At 41.2% G+C, this 18,089-nt stretch overlaps 1 protein-coding gene across 1 annotated transcript in view; it reads left to right on the top strand.

The window, feature by feature from the left end:
• RSPO3 (R-spondin 3) overlaps positions 1–18,089 on the top strand; it is a 60,563-nt gene that overhangs the window by 21,304 nt on the left and 21,170 nt on the right. The window contains exons 3-5 of the mRNA XM_062632362.1: positions 12,125–12,316; positions 13,757–13,903; positions 16,249–16,446. Coding sequence (XP_062488346.1) covers positions 12,125–12,316; positions 13,757–13,903; positions 16,249–16,446 — 537 coding nt within the window. The remainder of the gene's footprint in view (positions 1–12,124; positions 12,317–13,756; positions 13,904–16,248; positions 16,447–18,089) is intronic.

Genomic DNA, 18,089 nt, shown 5'->3' with positions numbered 1-18,089 from the left:
GTGCTCAGTATAGAGGAGGAAAAGGGCCTTTTATTCCCCTGAAATTTCTGACCTTTTTTGTTATTTTTCTTCTCCCTGCTGCTCTTTGCTCACCAACCACAGCTCTCGTTTGCTGTGGACAATTCCCAAAGGGAACATTCCTCACTGGAGTAACTTACCCAGCTCTTTTTCTTAATTTACAGCAAATACAGCACCCCTTGCCGAATGCATAGCAGACCCTTTGGCCACAAGCCAGGGCTAATAGCATGTTTTCTAATAATCTAATCTCTTCAGTCCCAGAGCAGAAATCAGACGGTTAAAAGAACTGGCTTCTCAACTTGTCTCAGTCAGCCTTTGAAATCTGTACATGGAAAGGTTGTATGAGTGACTACAATAAATTGTTACCACACTTGCACCCATGGCTCAGTAGTTGTGTTCATAACAATCTCATGTGCATGAGAGAATTTGTATAAAGCACAGTTTAATGCGGTTCCAGGAACAGAATCACACATGAAGGCTTGAATGTGAAAAGAAGCCAGGAATTTCACCCAAAGCTGAGGACATATTATAAACATCCATGAATTAAACACTTCAACACTCCAATGAGATAGGTATCATTTCTCCTTTGCAGATGAAGAAATTGAAGCCCAAAGATGACAAGGCCAAAGCTTTCATGTTTGGCTCTAGAAGTGAAGCAGCAATCCTTTGATTGGATTCCTGAATAAACAGTTGCATTTTCAGACCTCCAACCACCTGCATCTTCCACAGGCACTCTGAAAATCAGGTTATGTACATAGGAATGAAGCAGATTAGTTGTCTCTGGAGGCCCTGGGTTTGGAAATATGGATGCTAATACTTTTAACTTTTCAATGCTAGAAGAAGAGTATAAGCAGGCAACTTCACCAGCCTTCAAATCCAAGAACCCCTAGGTTTCTCCAAAATCACATAGTGGTGCTTCTAGGAGGGTTTCGAATATAGGGAAAGACAAGATGTTGAAAGTTCACCTATTGCTTTTATTTTCTTTTATGCTCTTTGTTTCTTTTTCATCTGCACTGGACTATGTGTATGCTTGCTTTGGGGATGGGGAATTGTTACCATCACAATAATTTTTCCTCATTTCTGACATGATGCGGACCTCTGGTGGTCTACAGATTACAGGTTGATAACTGGGTCCATCACTCTGCCCTAGGACAGAATACCCAGGTACAATTTCACTTCCCTTCACCAGAGGCATTTACTTGTGGGGAATTGCTACCTCTCCTGGGAAGCAAATTGCTTCACTTGCTTCATGCAACTCTGTGAGGTCAAGGAGTTATTTAAGAGGGATGTTTTCATACTAGGGCACAGTTCAACCTTTCCTTTCACTTATTCCATTTTGGCATCTGCTTGTGTCATTTTTTATCACAATTTTTGCTGCAGCAGTCCAGTATTTGGAGTGGTGTTGTTGCGGTCATCTCATATCCGAGCCCTGTCTCATGGCAGCCCAACGTGGTGCCGCAAGCCACTAGCCACCAGTTGAGCTGCCAAATATTCATCATATTGGATGCTTTAAAAATAACTGCTGCGATTTCATGTTTTTCTGATATCTAGAGGATGTCTGGTTTTCACCGAAGCCTAGCTAATTATTGATATAACTTAGAGTACACAGTTTTATTTGCAGCAATGGGTTCTATTTCTATCATTTATTCTGCATCAGCTTAATTATTTTACAGCATGGCAAAACAGAATTAAACAGTCCCCTCTTCCTCACTACTGTAATTATATGAAAAATTCTTCAATGGAGCACTGTTGCAAGGTGCCAAGGATATTTTGCAAGCTGGCAAAGGCATCCAACACCTGAAAAAGCAGCTCTCTCTGGACACAAAACAGCAAATAGATCATTTTGTTGTGCAAGAGGTTGCGTAAGAAGAATTGTCTCACAAATTTGTACTTCTATGTTCAGAGAAAGGTTAAACGTGTTCCCTGTGGATGCTCCTGTGATCCAGCCTAAATTAAGTGACTCCTACCATTGTTACTGGTGAAATACTTTAGCAAAAGTGCATTTTTTAGACCACTTGTTCACTTGTGCATAAAAAGTGTCAGATATCCCTTTGGATGTGCATCAGCAACATCAAATAATATATCAAACAAATAAAACCCACTCATCCCTACAAGTTATAATTCATAGATTAACCATTAAATGTTTAGGTTAAGCAGATTTTACAGCACATAAGGCTTTTTTTTCTTTTTTCTGTTGCAAAAAAACCACTAGAGTAGCTTCAAAACCTTTGACTTTACAGTTCTTACTATAAAATATTTAATTACACTCATAAAAATAATCTTAAATTTCCTAGATATTTAATTCTTCAGTTTATAAATAATCATATAACTTTGTTTTTCTTTACTTAGTATTGTCAATAGGTGGCCTCAGTTTATTTATTTTTTTTTTACTTTATTATTTCCTTTTTCTTTTAAATTGAAATTCTGTATCTTCCCATTCCTTATCACCTTTATGTTGTTACTATTATTATTTCAAATTAAAGCCACTCGAAGAATCACTGGCAGAAAAATCATCTATTAGAACACATCAGTCTCTAAAAATAGAAATATTTCCAACAACTGAAATGGATTATCTTTAAACTTTTGTGGATTATTATATAAATTTTTGCATTTTATGGTGATTTTGCATGAATCCCACTTTGGAAAATCCTTGTGAAACAGCGTTCTCATCGTCCACTATAGGTGCAATCTTTATGGACAGTCATTGTAGCAGAGCAAAACATTCACAGAGACTCTTAATCGATTAAACTGATTTCCTGGTTGCTGCACATCCCTTCCAGTGCATCCTCAAGAGGCTGGAGCAGCCTGGCAGCCTTTAGCCTTAGGTTGCAAGGGAGGTGGTGGCAATGGGGCACGTCTTAGCAGGAAAAGCATGGGCAAAGGTGGGTACAGGGGACTTGGTCTCATCCTGCATTGACCTAGCAGCTATGACACATGTCCTCTACATTGGAGGTGGCAGCAATAGGACAACAGGGCATTTTAGCCTCTGCACAGACCACTTTGTGTCACTAACACATTCAATAGGACTGCTGCAGGCAAACTAGCTTTAGAGGGAAAGGTGTGATCAATTGATTTACTGACCACTGAGGTTGTAACGGCACTGCTTGGCATTTACCTGTGTGGCTGCATAAAGCTCACCCAGTCTGTGCAACCACTGGCTGCAACAGCCACCAACAACCCTGTGCAGTTTACAGCTCCTATTTTCAAAGACAGCCTGTGCGTAAGTTTTCAATTAATTTAACTATCTGGAAAGTTTGATGTGTCAGCATTATATTGTTAATTGGTTTTGGGATAAAGAACATACTTTTACAGATGTTACATAAAAAAAAAACAAAAACTAAACCAAAACCAAACAAGAAATTATATTTCATTTTAATTCATTTTCTCTTGCAATCAGCTTAGCTGATTTGTGCACAAACCCTTGGAGTAGCAGTGGTACGTCACCACATAAAAAAAGAACTTCATCCCTGCTTAAGCACAAAATGGACAATAGCCTTGATTTCATCATCATCACCCCAATAATTCAGCTCAATACTTGCTATCATGGCTTTAGCTTGACTGTAAATTGCCTGCTGTGTATCACTGCAATGATGTTAGATGTATTACGGTTTTAGGGAAGTGAATGATGCTTGGTGTGAGCACTTAATTTCTTTCATGTGGGTCAGCGTGTGAGGCAGTGAAGCTGGCTGGGAGGGGAAGGCTCAGACTTCAAAGGGAGGGCAGAGCAGAAGGGGTGATGAAATGAGCACTAACTACGTGCCATTCATAGTTAGTTCACAAGGAGAGCCAGGCATGGGGAGCTGTTGAACTGAGTCAGTTTCTCAGGAATCAGATGCCTACTTAAATCTCTCCTGTCCAATTACTTAATTCCAGTCAAAACAGGCCATCCAATCACAATGCCCTCTAAAAATCAGATAACTGTACTTCAAACCACAGAGTACCCTAAAGTTAATTAACAAATTAGTGAAATCCTCACCCATCTCTTTGCAGGAGCTTTGCTGTTGACTTTGGTGGGCCAGGACTTCCTTCAGTGAGTCCAAGCTGAATGGTGATTAAGCTTCTTGTCTGTTTTCCATCAGAGTTGAATTCAATTTCATACCATACTGTCATGGCATGGGTCCCAGGGGCATGAGGGAAAGATGAAAATAGTTGGCTCATCATTTGCTGAGTGCTGATAGCATATGCATCACTACACAGCACTAAAGCAGAGAAGCTGTAGCTGAATCTAATATTTTAATTGTTAATTTAAACTTGGAATTTTGGACAGTATTTTGTGCCATTGACAGATGCACAGTCCTGTCAGCCTGGAGAATTTACTCTTTTTCCTTTATAAAAATTTCAGATCAGATTTTCCTCTTGCTAAAAATTATAGAAAACAATTTTTAGACATCTTCCAGCACTGTAATACTCCTTACTATCTATACTCTGTGCTCAAATCTTGATGTAAGATTTAAATGTAAAGAGACAGGTTCCACTTCAATGTTTGCAGGCATCAGTCCAGAACAGTTTCCCTGCAAGCAACATACTTAGAGGCTTTTAGTTAGCTTCACTATGGTATGAATTTAATTGTTACACAGAAAAAATAATTTTATTCAGTACAAACGTCTAATCAGTTCCACTTACGAAAATACACAGAATTGAGAGGATATTAAGTAATTGACCAAAGGCACATCTGAGCAATGCCAAGGCAGTGGCCTGGCTTGATGTCGGGCTTATTAATTTTTTAACGCTGTAAACATGGTAGTAGAAAATCATAGCTTTGACATGGGATTACAGGCTTTTGCTGTCTAAACCCTTCTCCCTAGTCCCCATCACGGAAAGTAAAATCTGTTACATCCTGCTGTTCTTTCTGTGGTTTCTGAAACAAAACTTTGAGAGAAAAACTCTGGTCTCAGAAGACCCTGTGGGAAACGAGAAACTTGCAAATGCTACTCTAGTTGTGTAATGTTGACAGTATGAGCTGAGTGATCCTTATACAGCCTGGAAATACACGAGCATCTGTGTAATACGCAACAATAAAAGCCTCTAGTATGCTGAAGGAACAAAACAGGAGAAGCAAACAGTGGGGCTTGCTCTGCTGCCACCACGACAACCTGAGCACCAACAAGCTTTTTTAGAAACACATAAATGCTAGATTGAAGGCTAGCATCAAGCAGAAAGACTGCATGTTTCAAAGAATAAGCATGTGCAATATACAGATGTATCCTTTTTACTTGATGGAAGTATGCATCTCTTGTACGGAAGAGACTGGGGAGTCATGGGAGTCACAGTGACATTGACAACTTTGTTTTCAGAGTTCTGTATGCATATGACCAGTGTAAAATCAACTGGGGATCTTCATGACAGCATCTTGCAGGATTAAAGTATTAAAATACTGTCTAAATATATATGCACCAAATATAATCTCTTTCCAAAACTCACACCTCCTTTTTTCATCTCAGCACAGACACTTTATTTGCAAGTAGCTGAGTCTGACAAGCGTCCTGACACATTGGTTATACAACTAAAAGTTTATGCAACTACTGTAATTCAGTTTTCCACTTTTAGAGAAGATTAATGATGTAGAGTCTTGAAGGCTGGGTAGTTGGAAACAGCTACAGCTGACTTTAAATTTAGGACTTGATGTGAAAATGTATTGTGTTACCTGGTCTTACCTTTACCATCACTATTGGGGTGCTTAAGACAACTTGCCTCAGGGATCCTCTTTGATTCCTATACTGGCTAAACTTCCTGGATCCCTGAATTTTGGTGGTGCTCCATGGTATGTGGGAGAAAAAGTCAATTTCCCTTCTCTGTCCATGAAAAGAATTTTTCAGTTTATTTACAAAACTCTCTGGAATGACAAGGAACCATTTGTGGTTGCTGTGGCTGATTTCTGTTGTGCTGAAGATGCTAGGAGACTGCATAAAACTCTGCACCCCTGGTGAGATTTTTCAGCCTGTTGATGCTCTTTCTAACCAAATGCAGGACAAATGTGTTCTGGCAGCCAGTATACTTAATTTTCAGGATCACTTTGCCAGACATGTGTTTAATAATGATGAGGCATTCCCCGGTGAGATCTTGGCCATCTGGGCAGAGGGCCTCCTTTCTTGTAGACACCACTACAGAAGAGTTACAGATACTCCCTGAGACTGGGACAGCCCATACTCATGTTTCTGTTGCTCTTTAGATCTGTTGACACTTGGTGAACAAAATAGGTTGGTTTGTTTTCCGTCAGATGGGAAGTGCCTCTTGAGGAGGAAAATATTCTGTCAAGCCAGGCAGATGTTTGAAGAAATTTTGTTTTAAGTCCTTATGGGGTCTTTTTCCTTCAAAACACAGGAGGACATTTGAGGATCTTCTTTGTTCTGTCTTTTGTACCCTAGAATGCAGAAATGCTCTGAAATAAAAGTGAAGTCAGGCAAATCTCTGGAGGAGCTACCATCTTATTAGAAAGAAATCTTAAAGTATTTGTGAAGCTCAAATCACAAAGAGAAACAGAAGACATGAAGCCTTTAACAGTTGACTTTTAGACTGATTTTTCCTATTTGCTCCTTTTGCGGCTGCCTCTCCTTTCAAGGCTGCCTCAGACTCCTGTAGATACAGGGGAGGATGGACGGATAGGCCACATACCTCAGCTATCACCACTAGTTCAGTTGCATCCCAGAAAACTCAGGGCCAATCCAGCGTAGTAGTTGCTGTGTATGGGTCTATCTTCCTCACAGAGCCCAGCTGCTGCCCTATCATGACACATCAAGTCCCTTACCTCCCTGTGGGTGCTTTAAGGCCGAGAAATCAAGCAGAGATTAGCCTGCAAGATTAAGTTCAGTTTTCATCTTGGCCCAGGCTGACAATATATCTAGCACTGATAATGAAAACTTGTCAGTCTAATTTGTACTCACTCTCACAGTGCTGCCTCACTACTCCTGGGCTTTCTCTTTGCTCCTCACTGCATGTTGCCTATGTGTTGGTTCAGTGGATTTGCCCCACCATTGTCCATCCCACTTCTAACCCGTTTCCACACAGAGAAACACTGTCCAAGAAAGAGTCTGAGGAAATACACTGTGGTTTGTAAACTGAATTCTTTAATGACTTTCTCATTAGAAGAGATCACTGCCAAATGTTGCTTGCATTTGCTTAAAGGATGGTCTGCGTGATGAAGAGTAGTTCTGCTTTAAATGAAGTATTGTTTTCAGGCCACTGCCACAGGCAGCTGGTTCACACTAGTCAAGAGAGAGAGAAATGAACACCAGTGAATGCACAGGGTGATCAAGTGACATGAAAGCCCATGGGATCTCCCATCCCAAATCCTCTCCAACACTAGTGCCCACGTGGGTGCCACTTGGTGGGCAAAGCCAAGGCAGGGCCTGGGGCTCACGGCTAGGGGCAGCCCAACCAGGGAGGCTGAATTCCAGAGCAGCTCTGCTATGAGAATATTTCCTGTGAGAGTGCACAAGCCCAGGAAACCAGGAGTGGCAGCAGCTCTAGCAGGGATTAATTTTGTTTGTCCAGCACATCCATTTCAAGAGCGAGCCTCTAAATGGACATATTGTCACTGACGATTAGTGATGAGACAGTGCACCTCAGCTGTAGCAAATGGGCAAAGAATATACTTCTACCCTGAGCTTTTCCCCTGGCTTTCAGAACATATACCCACCTGGATTCCTCCTGCATTTTCTTATTTTCATTTTTTGATCCCATAAATTTGATCTATATATAAAGTAAAACTGGTGAAAAAATGTCATTGCAAAGTTTTTAGAATTCATTTGCTGTATGCAGTCAAAATCTCCTATCACTTTGTCACTGAAAGTTCAGATTCCAATTCAGCTCCTTGTCCTTAACTTGCTATTTTTAACAGAGACCACAACTCATTGTTTCCAGAGCAGGGCTTTGGAAAATATTATGAGAAAGGAAAATCCCCAGTGATTTCATTTGCTAATGAGGCTTAAAACTAATATCTGGACAAACAGTTTGCACAAAAAAAGGCCTCAAAAAAAGGGCTTAAAGCCAGGCAGGGGAAGAGAATAGCTCAAGATTAACTTAGTGTCTTCTCTGATCTCCAGTATTTAGATTTTATAAAAAGAAAAATGGAAGGATGGATTCTGGACCTAACGCCAGCCACAAGCCTGCACATACATACTTTTGTACCTGATGAGTTAGCAGGCTTGGCTGATGCTTGTGTAGGAAATGGGGAAGAACTTGTCTGTGGGTCTCTGTGGTCCCACCACTTACTTTGCCCATTACTGTGTTCTGTTTTCCAACCTTGAGAGTCTAGGACTTCACTGTGCTCAAAGGAGCGTTTGAATACAAAAGGGCAGACATTGTTCCTGACAGCCCACGAATAGACTACTTCATCCTCAACAAAGTGAGTTCTAAGGGTTGTGGAGAATTCTTTATATTTCATTTTATTTGTCTTTATAATGGAGGAGGTGGCATAAAAGCCCAAGTGGTTACAAGCGAGAGCATTTCTTGGATCTGTTTGCAATGCTAATGCTCAGACCTTCTGGTTCTGCAGCCAGTGCCTGACGAGGCCACAATGCCTGCCCCTCTGTGAGGGCCTGGACCTCTTTTTGTCCCTCTTACCACATCTGGAACTTGTGGCTAACAGGAGTGGCTTTCATTCTCCTACTGCTTTTTTCACATGTAGACTTCAAAGTGTTTCTTAAAGTGCACATACATTACTTACCTATTTTTGCTGTTAACCTAAGTATAGAAATTTGAAGCAACACTTACATCAGGTGTACCACGGCCAGATTTCACCAGATGGGGTTTATGTTCCCAGCTTGTTGCAGCACATCACTTAAACTCAGTGAGCTCAGTGTCTGATATGGGGAAAAAAAGGGGTAAAACTTTTCTTTGCTTCCTTGCGGCTATGGTCTGCAGTCCCTAAAGTGCTTGAGATCTGCAGGCACTAACACCTTGCTGCAATGACAGGGGAAGAGTAATTGCCTGTTCTGTACCCAGCACTGATAAGTTCCATCCCTGTAGCAGAAAGATGTTTCAGAGCTTGAGTGCACCCCATTTACTTCTGGAATCCCTTCAACTCCATTCTGCCTTCGCAGTAGGGGAGGGACCGGCCTCTGCATTGCAGGGATCAGGCAAGAGCCTGCACTGAACTGGACAGTGAGGGGGCTGAGGTAACGAGAATGAGATCTTCAGCTGGAGCTTGGAGATGCCTTATTTTAAACATGCTCTCTCATATTTTAGACACAAATATTTTTCCTCCATCATTTATTTTCTCTCAGTTCAATGACAAAGCTCAGTACTGTGCTTCCAAACAGTACCAATTTCTGGAGCTCTCAGCTGCCCCTACTTTGTTTCTTCCCTGAGCCAGAACAAGGGTCTACCTAGCATTCAGAGCAAGCACAAAGAGAGAAAGTTTTATTACACAGAGACAGGGCTTAAAGAAATGTCAGGCACAATAGAAGACAATAATTAAAAAAAAAAAAGATAAATTCCTTTAACAGCTTTTAATAGAAAAAATGTCTTTCTTAATTTAAAATGTTAATTCTGAATTTTCAATGAGGCTTTTGCTCTATGAAATTTGTTTTGCTTCACACATTGAGTTAATACATGGCATTAAATCAGCATTTAAATGGAGCTTGACTTACATATTTCAACTTATTTCTTGCTCTGTAATACTAACATTATGATTCTCCATTTGGAACTACAGGCTTTCTTTTTTTATTAGCTTATTTGTATGGGATGTATATGGGATGCATGAAAGAAGGCAGAAATTGTGAAAATGGCTAGGAGTACATTTTATTTTATACTTAATACTTCTGGAGTTAAAGGGAAGATGGAAATTGGCCATGTAATGGATCTTAGCTATAAAGAATTATCATCTTTTGGTAATAAAGTACTGCCTGTCTCAAGGGCTCACACACACAGCTTGACCTCAGAGCAGTTGCACATAATGTTTTCTCTGTCAAGAGAACCTATTCATAATGACGTGTCACAGGTGCTCACACATAATATGTTTCCTGTCAAAACTGATCATCCATATTTTATATAGCAGCTTTGATGACAAATATTTTGTACTTCAGCTGCTTTTTCTTCCCCCTGTCAGACTTAATGAAGGAAAGTCATGGATAGTTTTTAAATAATGTCAGCTTCTTAGATCACGTTACTCTCTCTGCCTTTGAAAGTAGCTTTATACAAGAGCCACAAGACCAGGAAGAGGACATTTTCATTTACTTAACTTTAAAAACAAAGCCAAATTTTAGGCTCTTAATTTCAAAATCAATATACTCTGTATCCTTGGAATCTTTTCAGAAAAAAGCAGCTATACTTCTTGAGCACCCAGTATTTTTTGAGAGTCTAGTGAAAGTAAGTCTGATAACTGAATTGGGGTTGCAGCTTCTCACTACGCAGAATGCTGTTTATTCTCATAGTAGTGGTTTGTCCTGGTGGTCCAACGCTTTCCTCCAGCTTGTTCTACAAAGTGAGTACCTCAGGGGGTACAGAGGACTTCACTGAAATTGTCTGCCCACAGCAGGGCCAAAGTTTGTCCTTCTCCTACGTGTTCAGCCCTACTGAGAGAAATAACCCTCATTCCTCATTCTATTAATGAAAGAGGAAAAGTGAACTTGAACTCCCTTTGAGGTTTCTCAGATTGCAGGACTGGTTTTGATATGCTCATCGAAGCCTCAGTGCATAGAGGAGCTCTTTTCCCATTCATGGGCCATTTATTTTTTGCCAAAGCTGTAAGCGAACAAAGTGCAGAGGTACTCCTGAACTTCCCTGCCACTAGGAAAACTCCCCTGAGCTAGCATGGAGTGGTGGCTTTCAACCTGTAACCCATAGATTTGTATGTGCTTCTGGTCTGCCTCCAAGGGATCCAAGAAGGGAGCTGCCAAAAGCGAGTTCATTGTAGATGCAAGCTATTTAGCAGTTTCTGCAGCTAAAAAAAAAAAAAATCAAACCCCTAAAATAGGCAATCAAAGTATGACATGTCCATATTTACAAAATCATCACTGGCCTGAGGAGAAGGCAGAACAGGAAGCCAACAGTATTTACAAATAGGATTTACAAATGTAAATGAGGATGGAATTTTTCTTATATATGAAATATAACCCGATGTCTCAGGTTGAGAGATGAAAACTTACACTTAGAAAAATGTCTGGGTTTCTCATGCAAGACAAGGCAATAAAAAAGGGGGATGCAGGGTCTGGAGATATTTGATGCTTGATTATTTTGCAGATCCAACTCCTATTTAAGAGTGCAACCAAGGAGGAATTAAAAACTTCTAAAGCACAGGAAAATGAAAAACATTATTCTCTACCACTGAAAAATAAAACACTGATTAATGTCTGCTACTGAAAAGATAGTCAGCAATAGAATCCTCTTTTCTGATACCCCCAAGCCTCTAAAGAACTGAACAGTCTAAAGCAATGAGTGCAATAAGTTTTCCTTTCCTTGTCTGAAGAATTGGAACAATTCAATTGAAAGGCAAATATAATCCTACCTATGCTCCATGCTGGGACTGGGACAGGGTAAATGCCACAGTTAAGTCTGAACATCAGGTTGTAATTGTTAGAGATTAAAAACACACCAGAGAGAACATTCCAGGGAAAGAAGGAGGGCGAGAAGGATGGCTCTCCTGTGTCTTCTTATTAAGGTAAATTAGCATCAGATCTTACAAGGGCATATTCCTGTACAGCAGAACTCAATCAAAGGGCATTTAGTCAATGAAGGAAATTATACACTAGGTTGATTTTTAATCATCCAGCTAGTAAAAGCAAAGATAAGTGAACATGTATTTATCTGCCGTGCCAACTGCACAGAGGGCAGAAAAGCCACTGAGCATAACTAAAAGAAAAATAACTGTTCTCTAGAATGCTGCTGTTCCATAAAATCATTTTCAAACATAATTTGCTGTTAGCTATTTCTACAAGATGGAAGCACATCAGCTGAGCTTTTCACTTTATGCAGATGAAATAATTGCTGAAATGAAATGTCAGGTCAGAAGGGATACAAGAAAAAAGGAAGCAATCCTGAAGAGCTGTCAGAGAGGCGGACAGTCCACCCTTCCAAGTACAGAGGAACTGTTATTTCATGATTTTGTCTAGTTATCTTCTTCTCTCACCTTTTATTTATTTATTTTTTTTAATGCTTGTCTTCTCAGTGCATCCTAACGTGAGCCAGGGTTGCCAAGGAGGGTGTGCTACATGTTCTGACTACAACGGATGCCTGTCGTGTAAGCCCAGGCTCTTTTTTGTTCTGGAGAGGATTGGCATGAAACAGATCGGAGTATGTCTTTCCTCATGTCCAAGTGGATACTATGGGACACGGTATCCTGACATTAATAAGTGTGCAAGTAAGTGCCTGGGAAAAGGGAGCACATGGATTTGTTTGCTCTCTCTTGAATGCTGTGTCCTCTTAGGAGTCAACAGAGAAGCAGATGGACAGGCTGTCTCTTTTTTTATTCAGTTCTCTTGCAGTAGTGCAGTAAATATTAACCTGAGCAAGAAGTTAAGGTGAAAGATCACAGAACAGCCTAAAGCTCAGGGTTCCCAGCTCCTAGGACCCTCTATATCCCCATGCAAAAGAGAAGTGCCATTGGGCGCCAGGCAGTGTCATCTGGCAGCAAGAGGGATCTGCAGCAGCTCTGAACAGGGGCCGGGATGCTGAATCTCAGTGGCTGGAGCCATTTAACCCACTGCCCCTTTCCCACCTGTCCCCTGCAACAAGGAGAGAAGATGGCAGGTGCCATTCTTGGGAGATGCAGTTTGCCCTGGTCTCTTTATAGCTTGTCTCACACACAGTGTAGTCCTCTAAATGCCTGTAGCAACTGGCCAGATTTCAGCTGGCCAGGTTTCAGCCTGATTGAGGGGAAGTAACCAATCAATGTTGCCTCCAGGCAGGGAGACAGGGGACCCAACTCTATTCTTTAGTGCTCTGGCAACATTCTGACCCTACTTATATATTTTGAACCAAAAATGAACTGGAAAAGATCGCAATGTCCTCCCCACTCCTCTTTCTGTTGTTGAATTCACTGTTTTTAATCCCACAGGTGATATAAAAACATAAGAGTGATGGCCAAGCAACTCTCCCAGTTTTTACCTGGTAATAAAAGTTATTTAATGAACGGACCCCAGAGTAAAGTCTTACAGAGTAACTTGACACTGTAAAGTATTTGCTCACTTTTTAGCAGTGTGTGGCCTTCCATATCAGACATGAGCTCTGCCATACACAAGTTTTTATTTAAAAACATCTGAGAACCTGGAATATTACCACTAATGCAAATTTGGATAGTCATATAGAGAATACATGAAATACTACAGGGCAGCTGATTGAACATCAGGGAGTCGTTTAATAAAAGAAAAAGTTGTTGATGCAAAAAGCTTTTAGCAGATTCTAAATTCTGGCTTATTTTTATTTCTCTTGGATGAACGGAGATAGTGTGGAACTGGCCCAGTACTCGTGCCCTGTGGGCTTACTATCTATCCTGTGTCAGTGTAGGGCAGAAGCCATATATTGTTATTCTGATGTGCTGTACTCTGTCTTCTGTTTGCATAGAAGAGAAGCAGGGTGAGGCTGTTCAGCATCAGGCCATCCTTATTAACTCCCCACTTATGCTAAGGTCATTTGTGGCTGGCCTCACTATATGTTACAGGCTGCAAAGAAGATCTAAATATAATTTGCTTCCTCTGAAGATTGTTTAATATTGTTAGAATTGTGTGATTCTGGTATATGTGGGAGAGCCCATGGCATTTTATGGCAAAGAGCAAAAACGTTGTTAATGTTTGTGTTTCAGAATGTAAAGCTGACTGTGAAACCTGCTTCACCAGAAACTTCTGCACAAAGTGTAAAAGTGGGTTTTACTTATACAGTGGAAAGTGCCTTGAAAAGTGCCCTGATGGGCTGGAAGCAAATAATCACACGATGGAGTGCGCTAGCATTGGTAAGTCCAGTCCTGCTCTGTTCCCCATTGTTTCCTCACACGGGGTGTGGGATCTAAGGAGGCCATGAGTTGCAAGATCAGTTATACCACCAGGGAAGTGCAACTTAAAATTGAAACGTTCTGCATCACAAGATGCATTCCCCAGCACAACAAACTCACGATATTTCCCAAATACGCCATTTCACAAGAGGCACAAGCTTGGTTGTGCCCTGCAAACACAGCCATGATGCAAAGGGCGATTCTGCCTCAGGAAATACAGCCTGTTTGGTCTGCCTTGAGGTACACTAACATCCAGCTCTTACTTGCTCTGTTGAAGTGTATTGTAGCACTGCTAACATCAAAGGTTCAAAAATCCAGAGCCAGACCCCACATGTAGTTGAAAGATTAAAATACTAACTGCTTTGCTTTAGCTCCCTTGTACTTCATGCCTTCAAAGCATGCATGCGTCAACATTTTGAAGCTTACCTTCACAAAGGTGGAAGCTAGAAAATAAAACATGAGAGCACGCCCAAAAACACCTCTCAAATCCCCAGATGGTACGTGCATAATCACCTGACTCCAGAAACTGAGGATCAAAATGCAACACCAAATAGTGTGGCACTGCCACTGCAGGGATGAGATTGAAGACACTGGTCCTGTGACTCACAGGCTGCTTTTGTATCTGTCCAGCCTCTGACTCACAAGCTCTGATTATGGCATTTTTGGAGGTCACAGAACCTAAGAGTCTGCTCCATCCCTCTGTCACCCCCCAGTTAAAAGCAAAACAAGTGATCTATTTGCCTCTGGGCTGCTACAGTTGACATCCCCTGCCATGGGCATGCTGAAGCTGTGGCAAGGTTTAGCTTAATTTACTATAGTGGCTGTGAATTGTGGTGGCTGAGGGCCGAGAACTGCAGTGGAAGGGGTAACTCTTTGGCCAGCAGCAACCAGGGAGCACTTAGGCGCAGTCTGGTCATGATGGAAATCTCCTCCCTTACAGTATTATGCACATAGCTCTCCCTGGCCTCATGGGTTTTGGCGGGGAAGTAATGCAGGAATAAAAATAATATACAGTAGTTTGGCATTTTCTTTCTCAAATACATGTTAGTTCAGGTGGTAACAATGGTTTTTACAGTTTTACTTTCAAGCAAAGACCTTCATCTTTGAAAGAAATTCAAAGGATCATTTTTTTGTTTCTTGATGGCTGTTTCCACATGCTATAGAATTAGCTGCTACAACAAGTCAGACTCAACTGGGAAAAGCCATTGCAAGCTACAGAGAAAAAACAGAACCTATTTGTGCCCATGAAGGCCAATTATTTGAACGGGAGTTCTGCTGTCATATTAAAACCAAAATGACTCACATGGCAATTCACTGGAGAAAGGCTCAGAGATTGCCTGAGATCTATTATATTTTTAGTTTTGAAAAATTTGGAAGTAAATTCTGGAGCTGGAAAAATGCTGACTTTCAAGTTCCTCCTTCTACAGGGGCTGCAAGTCTTTCCCTCTTCAGCTGTGGTTTATAGTGTTAAGCATGCACATGAACATGAAGTAAATATAAATGTTTACTGCCTTTTATCAAGAGAAGGATGCTGAGGAGATGGCACTGAAGAAATTATTAAGAGCATGTTGTTAAGCTTCCAAGGTTACTCCCATTTTTGTCTATACTGTTTGGAAAAGTGTCCAGCTGCACACCTTTTTGTTCCTAACAGTACGGATGCGCATTCAGATCACAGTGGTTTAGAAACTGTAACCCACACTTTTTTGACAAGCTTGCACCCGCCCAGACAGAAACTGTCCTCTGCTTTGCTTGCTTACAGCTTGTATATGCTACAGATGACAGCTCTTTCACTATCCAAGCTAAATCCTGAGCAGCAGATCACCAAAGATCTTTGATTCTTTTGATATCTGTTGGTCCTTTATAATTCTATTGATTTCCAAATTTAATACCTTTGAGACCAGATGTAGCAGCCTGAGCCAATGACTTCATCCTCCTTTCACACAGGCAGGACCAAAGTTTAATTCCACTGAAACTACAGGGGTTCAGACCTCCACAAAACCAAAGCAATCTCAGGACAAGCCTCAGTGACTGATTTTATTGAGACCAGTTGTGGTGGTGGTGTCCCATTTCAGGAATGGAATTACAAAAAAGAGAGTACAAAATAGTTACTGACATAATTATTTGACATTATTTTGTGCATTATATCCTCAGCTATTCAATTTCTGTCAATTCACTGCAGTAAATTCTGATTATTTCCATTAATTTTTGCCACCTTTTGGCTGATGCAGAATAAAATTAATGTACCATATGCATTGTGTGTACAAAAAGATATTGGTCAGGCTCAGCTTATCCTATGTTTATTGCAGTGCACTGTGAAGCAAGTGAGTGGAGTCCATGGAGCCCTTGCACAAAGAAAGGAAAAACTTGTGGTTTCAAAAGAGGAAATGAAGTAAGGGTCAGAGAGATCGTGCAGCATCCATCAGCAAGGGGCAATCCTTGCCCAGCTACAAGCGAGAGCAGAAAATGTATTGTACAAAGAAAGAGATGTCAGAAGGAAGGAAAAGGTACCACGTTATCATCATCATAATATGAGATTGGTATTGTGCTTGTTTAATAACTCACATCTGAATTACCAGGCCTCAATTGTAGGCTTCATCAAAGCTCCCATTGATGTGGTGTTCTTTGGGCTGGAGAGAACCGTGCCATTGCCTGGAGTAAATAAAGTCCTAACGCTGCTCAAAAAATGCTCTTTGTGTGATCTAGAAAGTACAGGGTGGGCTGGATGGGAAGGCACATTGTCTCTCGGTTCTGCTGAAAGAGCTGCCAACAAGAGGGGTTGCATGGGGAGCTCAGAACAAAAGGATCCATCATAAAACAAGTCATGGTGGGAGCTGTTTGTGGTGTCTCAGGCAGCCAAATTTCATGTTTTAACCATGGGATTCCTCCAAGCCAATTCCTATTTCATGCTTTCCTACAGGTAAGACCATAACTCTTGCAATTGCAGTGCTGTGGTCTCTCTCCCATCTTGAACTCTTTCTACCAGCTCTGGCTGAACAACATGGCCTGATCCTGCCATCTGCTTCTGGCTCATGGAGTCCCAGCATGGGAGAAAGACCACAGCATTGTGTGGCAGCCAAGGGAAACTCCACTTGGTTTTACACATTGAGCATGAATTGCCTACCCATGTGAGCCAGCTTGCCCATCATGGCAACTGTACGGTGGGATGATGTGGGAATGGCCTCATGCGTGTTCAAAATGGGAGATGCTTAAGAAGTCTATGAAATAATAATTTATACAAATACCATCCAGTAGAGATTGTTGTTACACTGCTCCCTTTCTCTCCTTCTTGCAGCAGGGAGATTACTTCCTATGTCCCTTTTGCAGTTACTGTGGTTGGCACAGGATTGTCCATGGAATATTTCCTCTTCTGCACCCCTCTCATTTTCCCCATCCCCATTTCCCTTTTCCTTCTATTTTCCGCATCCCCATCTCCCTTTCCCTTCTATTTTCCCCTTTCCTTCTAACTCATCAGGAAGGTTTCACCCCTTTTGAGGATGAGTGGAAGAGGTGGAGCAGCTATCCCCTATGTAAACATCCGTGAGCCAGCATGAGCTGCTGGCACCAAGTACTAACTTACTGTTTTGTTGTCAAATGATCTCTAGGGTTGCTGCAGATTACTTGTAGAATATGTTAAAGGGGTTGGAGCTTGTAATCTTTTTGAATGTTAGCTTGTTTCCTAAGGATACACCTCATGAGAAGGGAAATAATGTTAGAGGGATGATCTTATGAAGCAGGTAGCTACAGGTGCCTCCCCCTCACCCAAGAACTGGCTAGATCTACTGATTTATTTATCTGCTGATAAATAAACCTCATTTATAGGTTAGCTCTACCCCAGCTAACCTATGGGGTAGATGTCACCTTCTTGTGTCAAGCAGTGCCTTGAAGAGGAAGAGAGGGGTATCTGCCCCAGGGGAGCAGCCAAGGCAAGATATTTATGGATTCCCTAATGCCTAGAATCTATGTCCAAAATGTTCAAGCTTACTTCTGCTCCTGGACTGTGGCACAACTTGGAATACAGATTCTCATTAGCCCACTGTAACTGGGGTAAGAGTGCTTTTTTTCCTACCAAGCCAATTTTGCCAGAGCTGAAAATATAGGAACAAACTATAGTTTTGGATCTATGAAACTGGTTGTGTTTTAGTTGGGC

Source organism: Pezoporus occidentalis, unplaced genomic scaffold, assembly GCF_034315485.1.
Source record: "Pezoporus occidentalis ecotype Australia unplaced genomic scaffold, CSIRO_AGI_Poc_V1 ctg39, whole genome shotgun sequence".
NCBI lineage: Eukaryota > Metazoa > Chordata > Aves > Psittaciformes > Psittacidae > Pezoporus > Pezoporus occidentalis.
The sequence above is the reverse complement of the archived record's forward strand: the minus strand, read 5'-3'. Positions and strand labels throughout refer to the sequence as shown.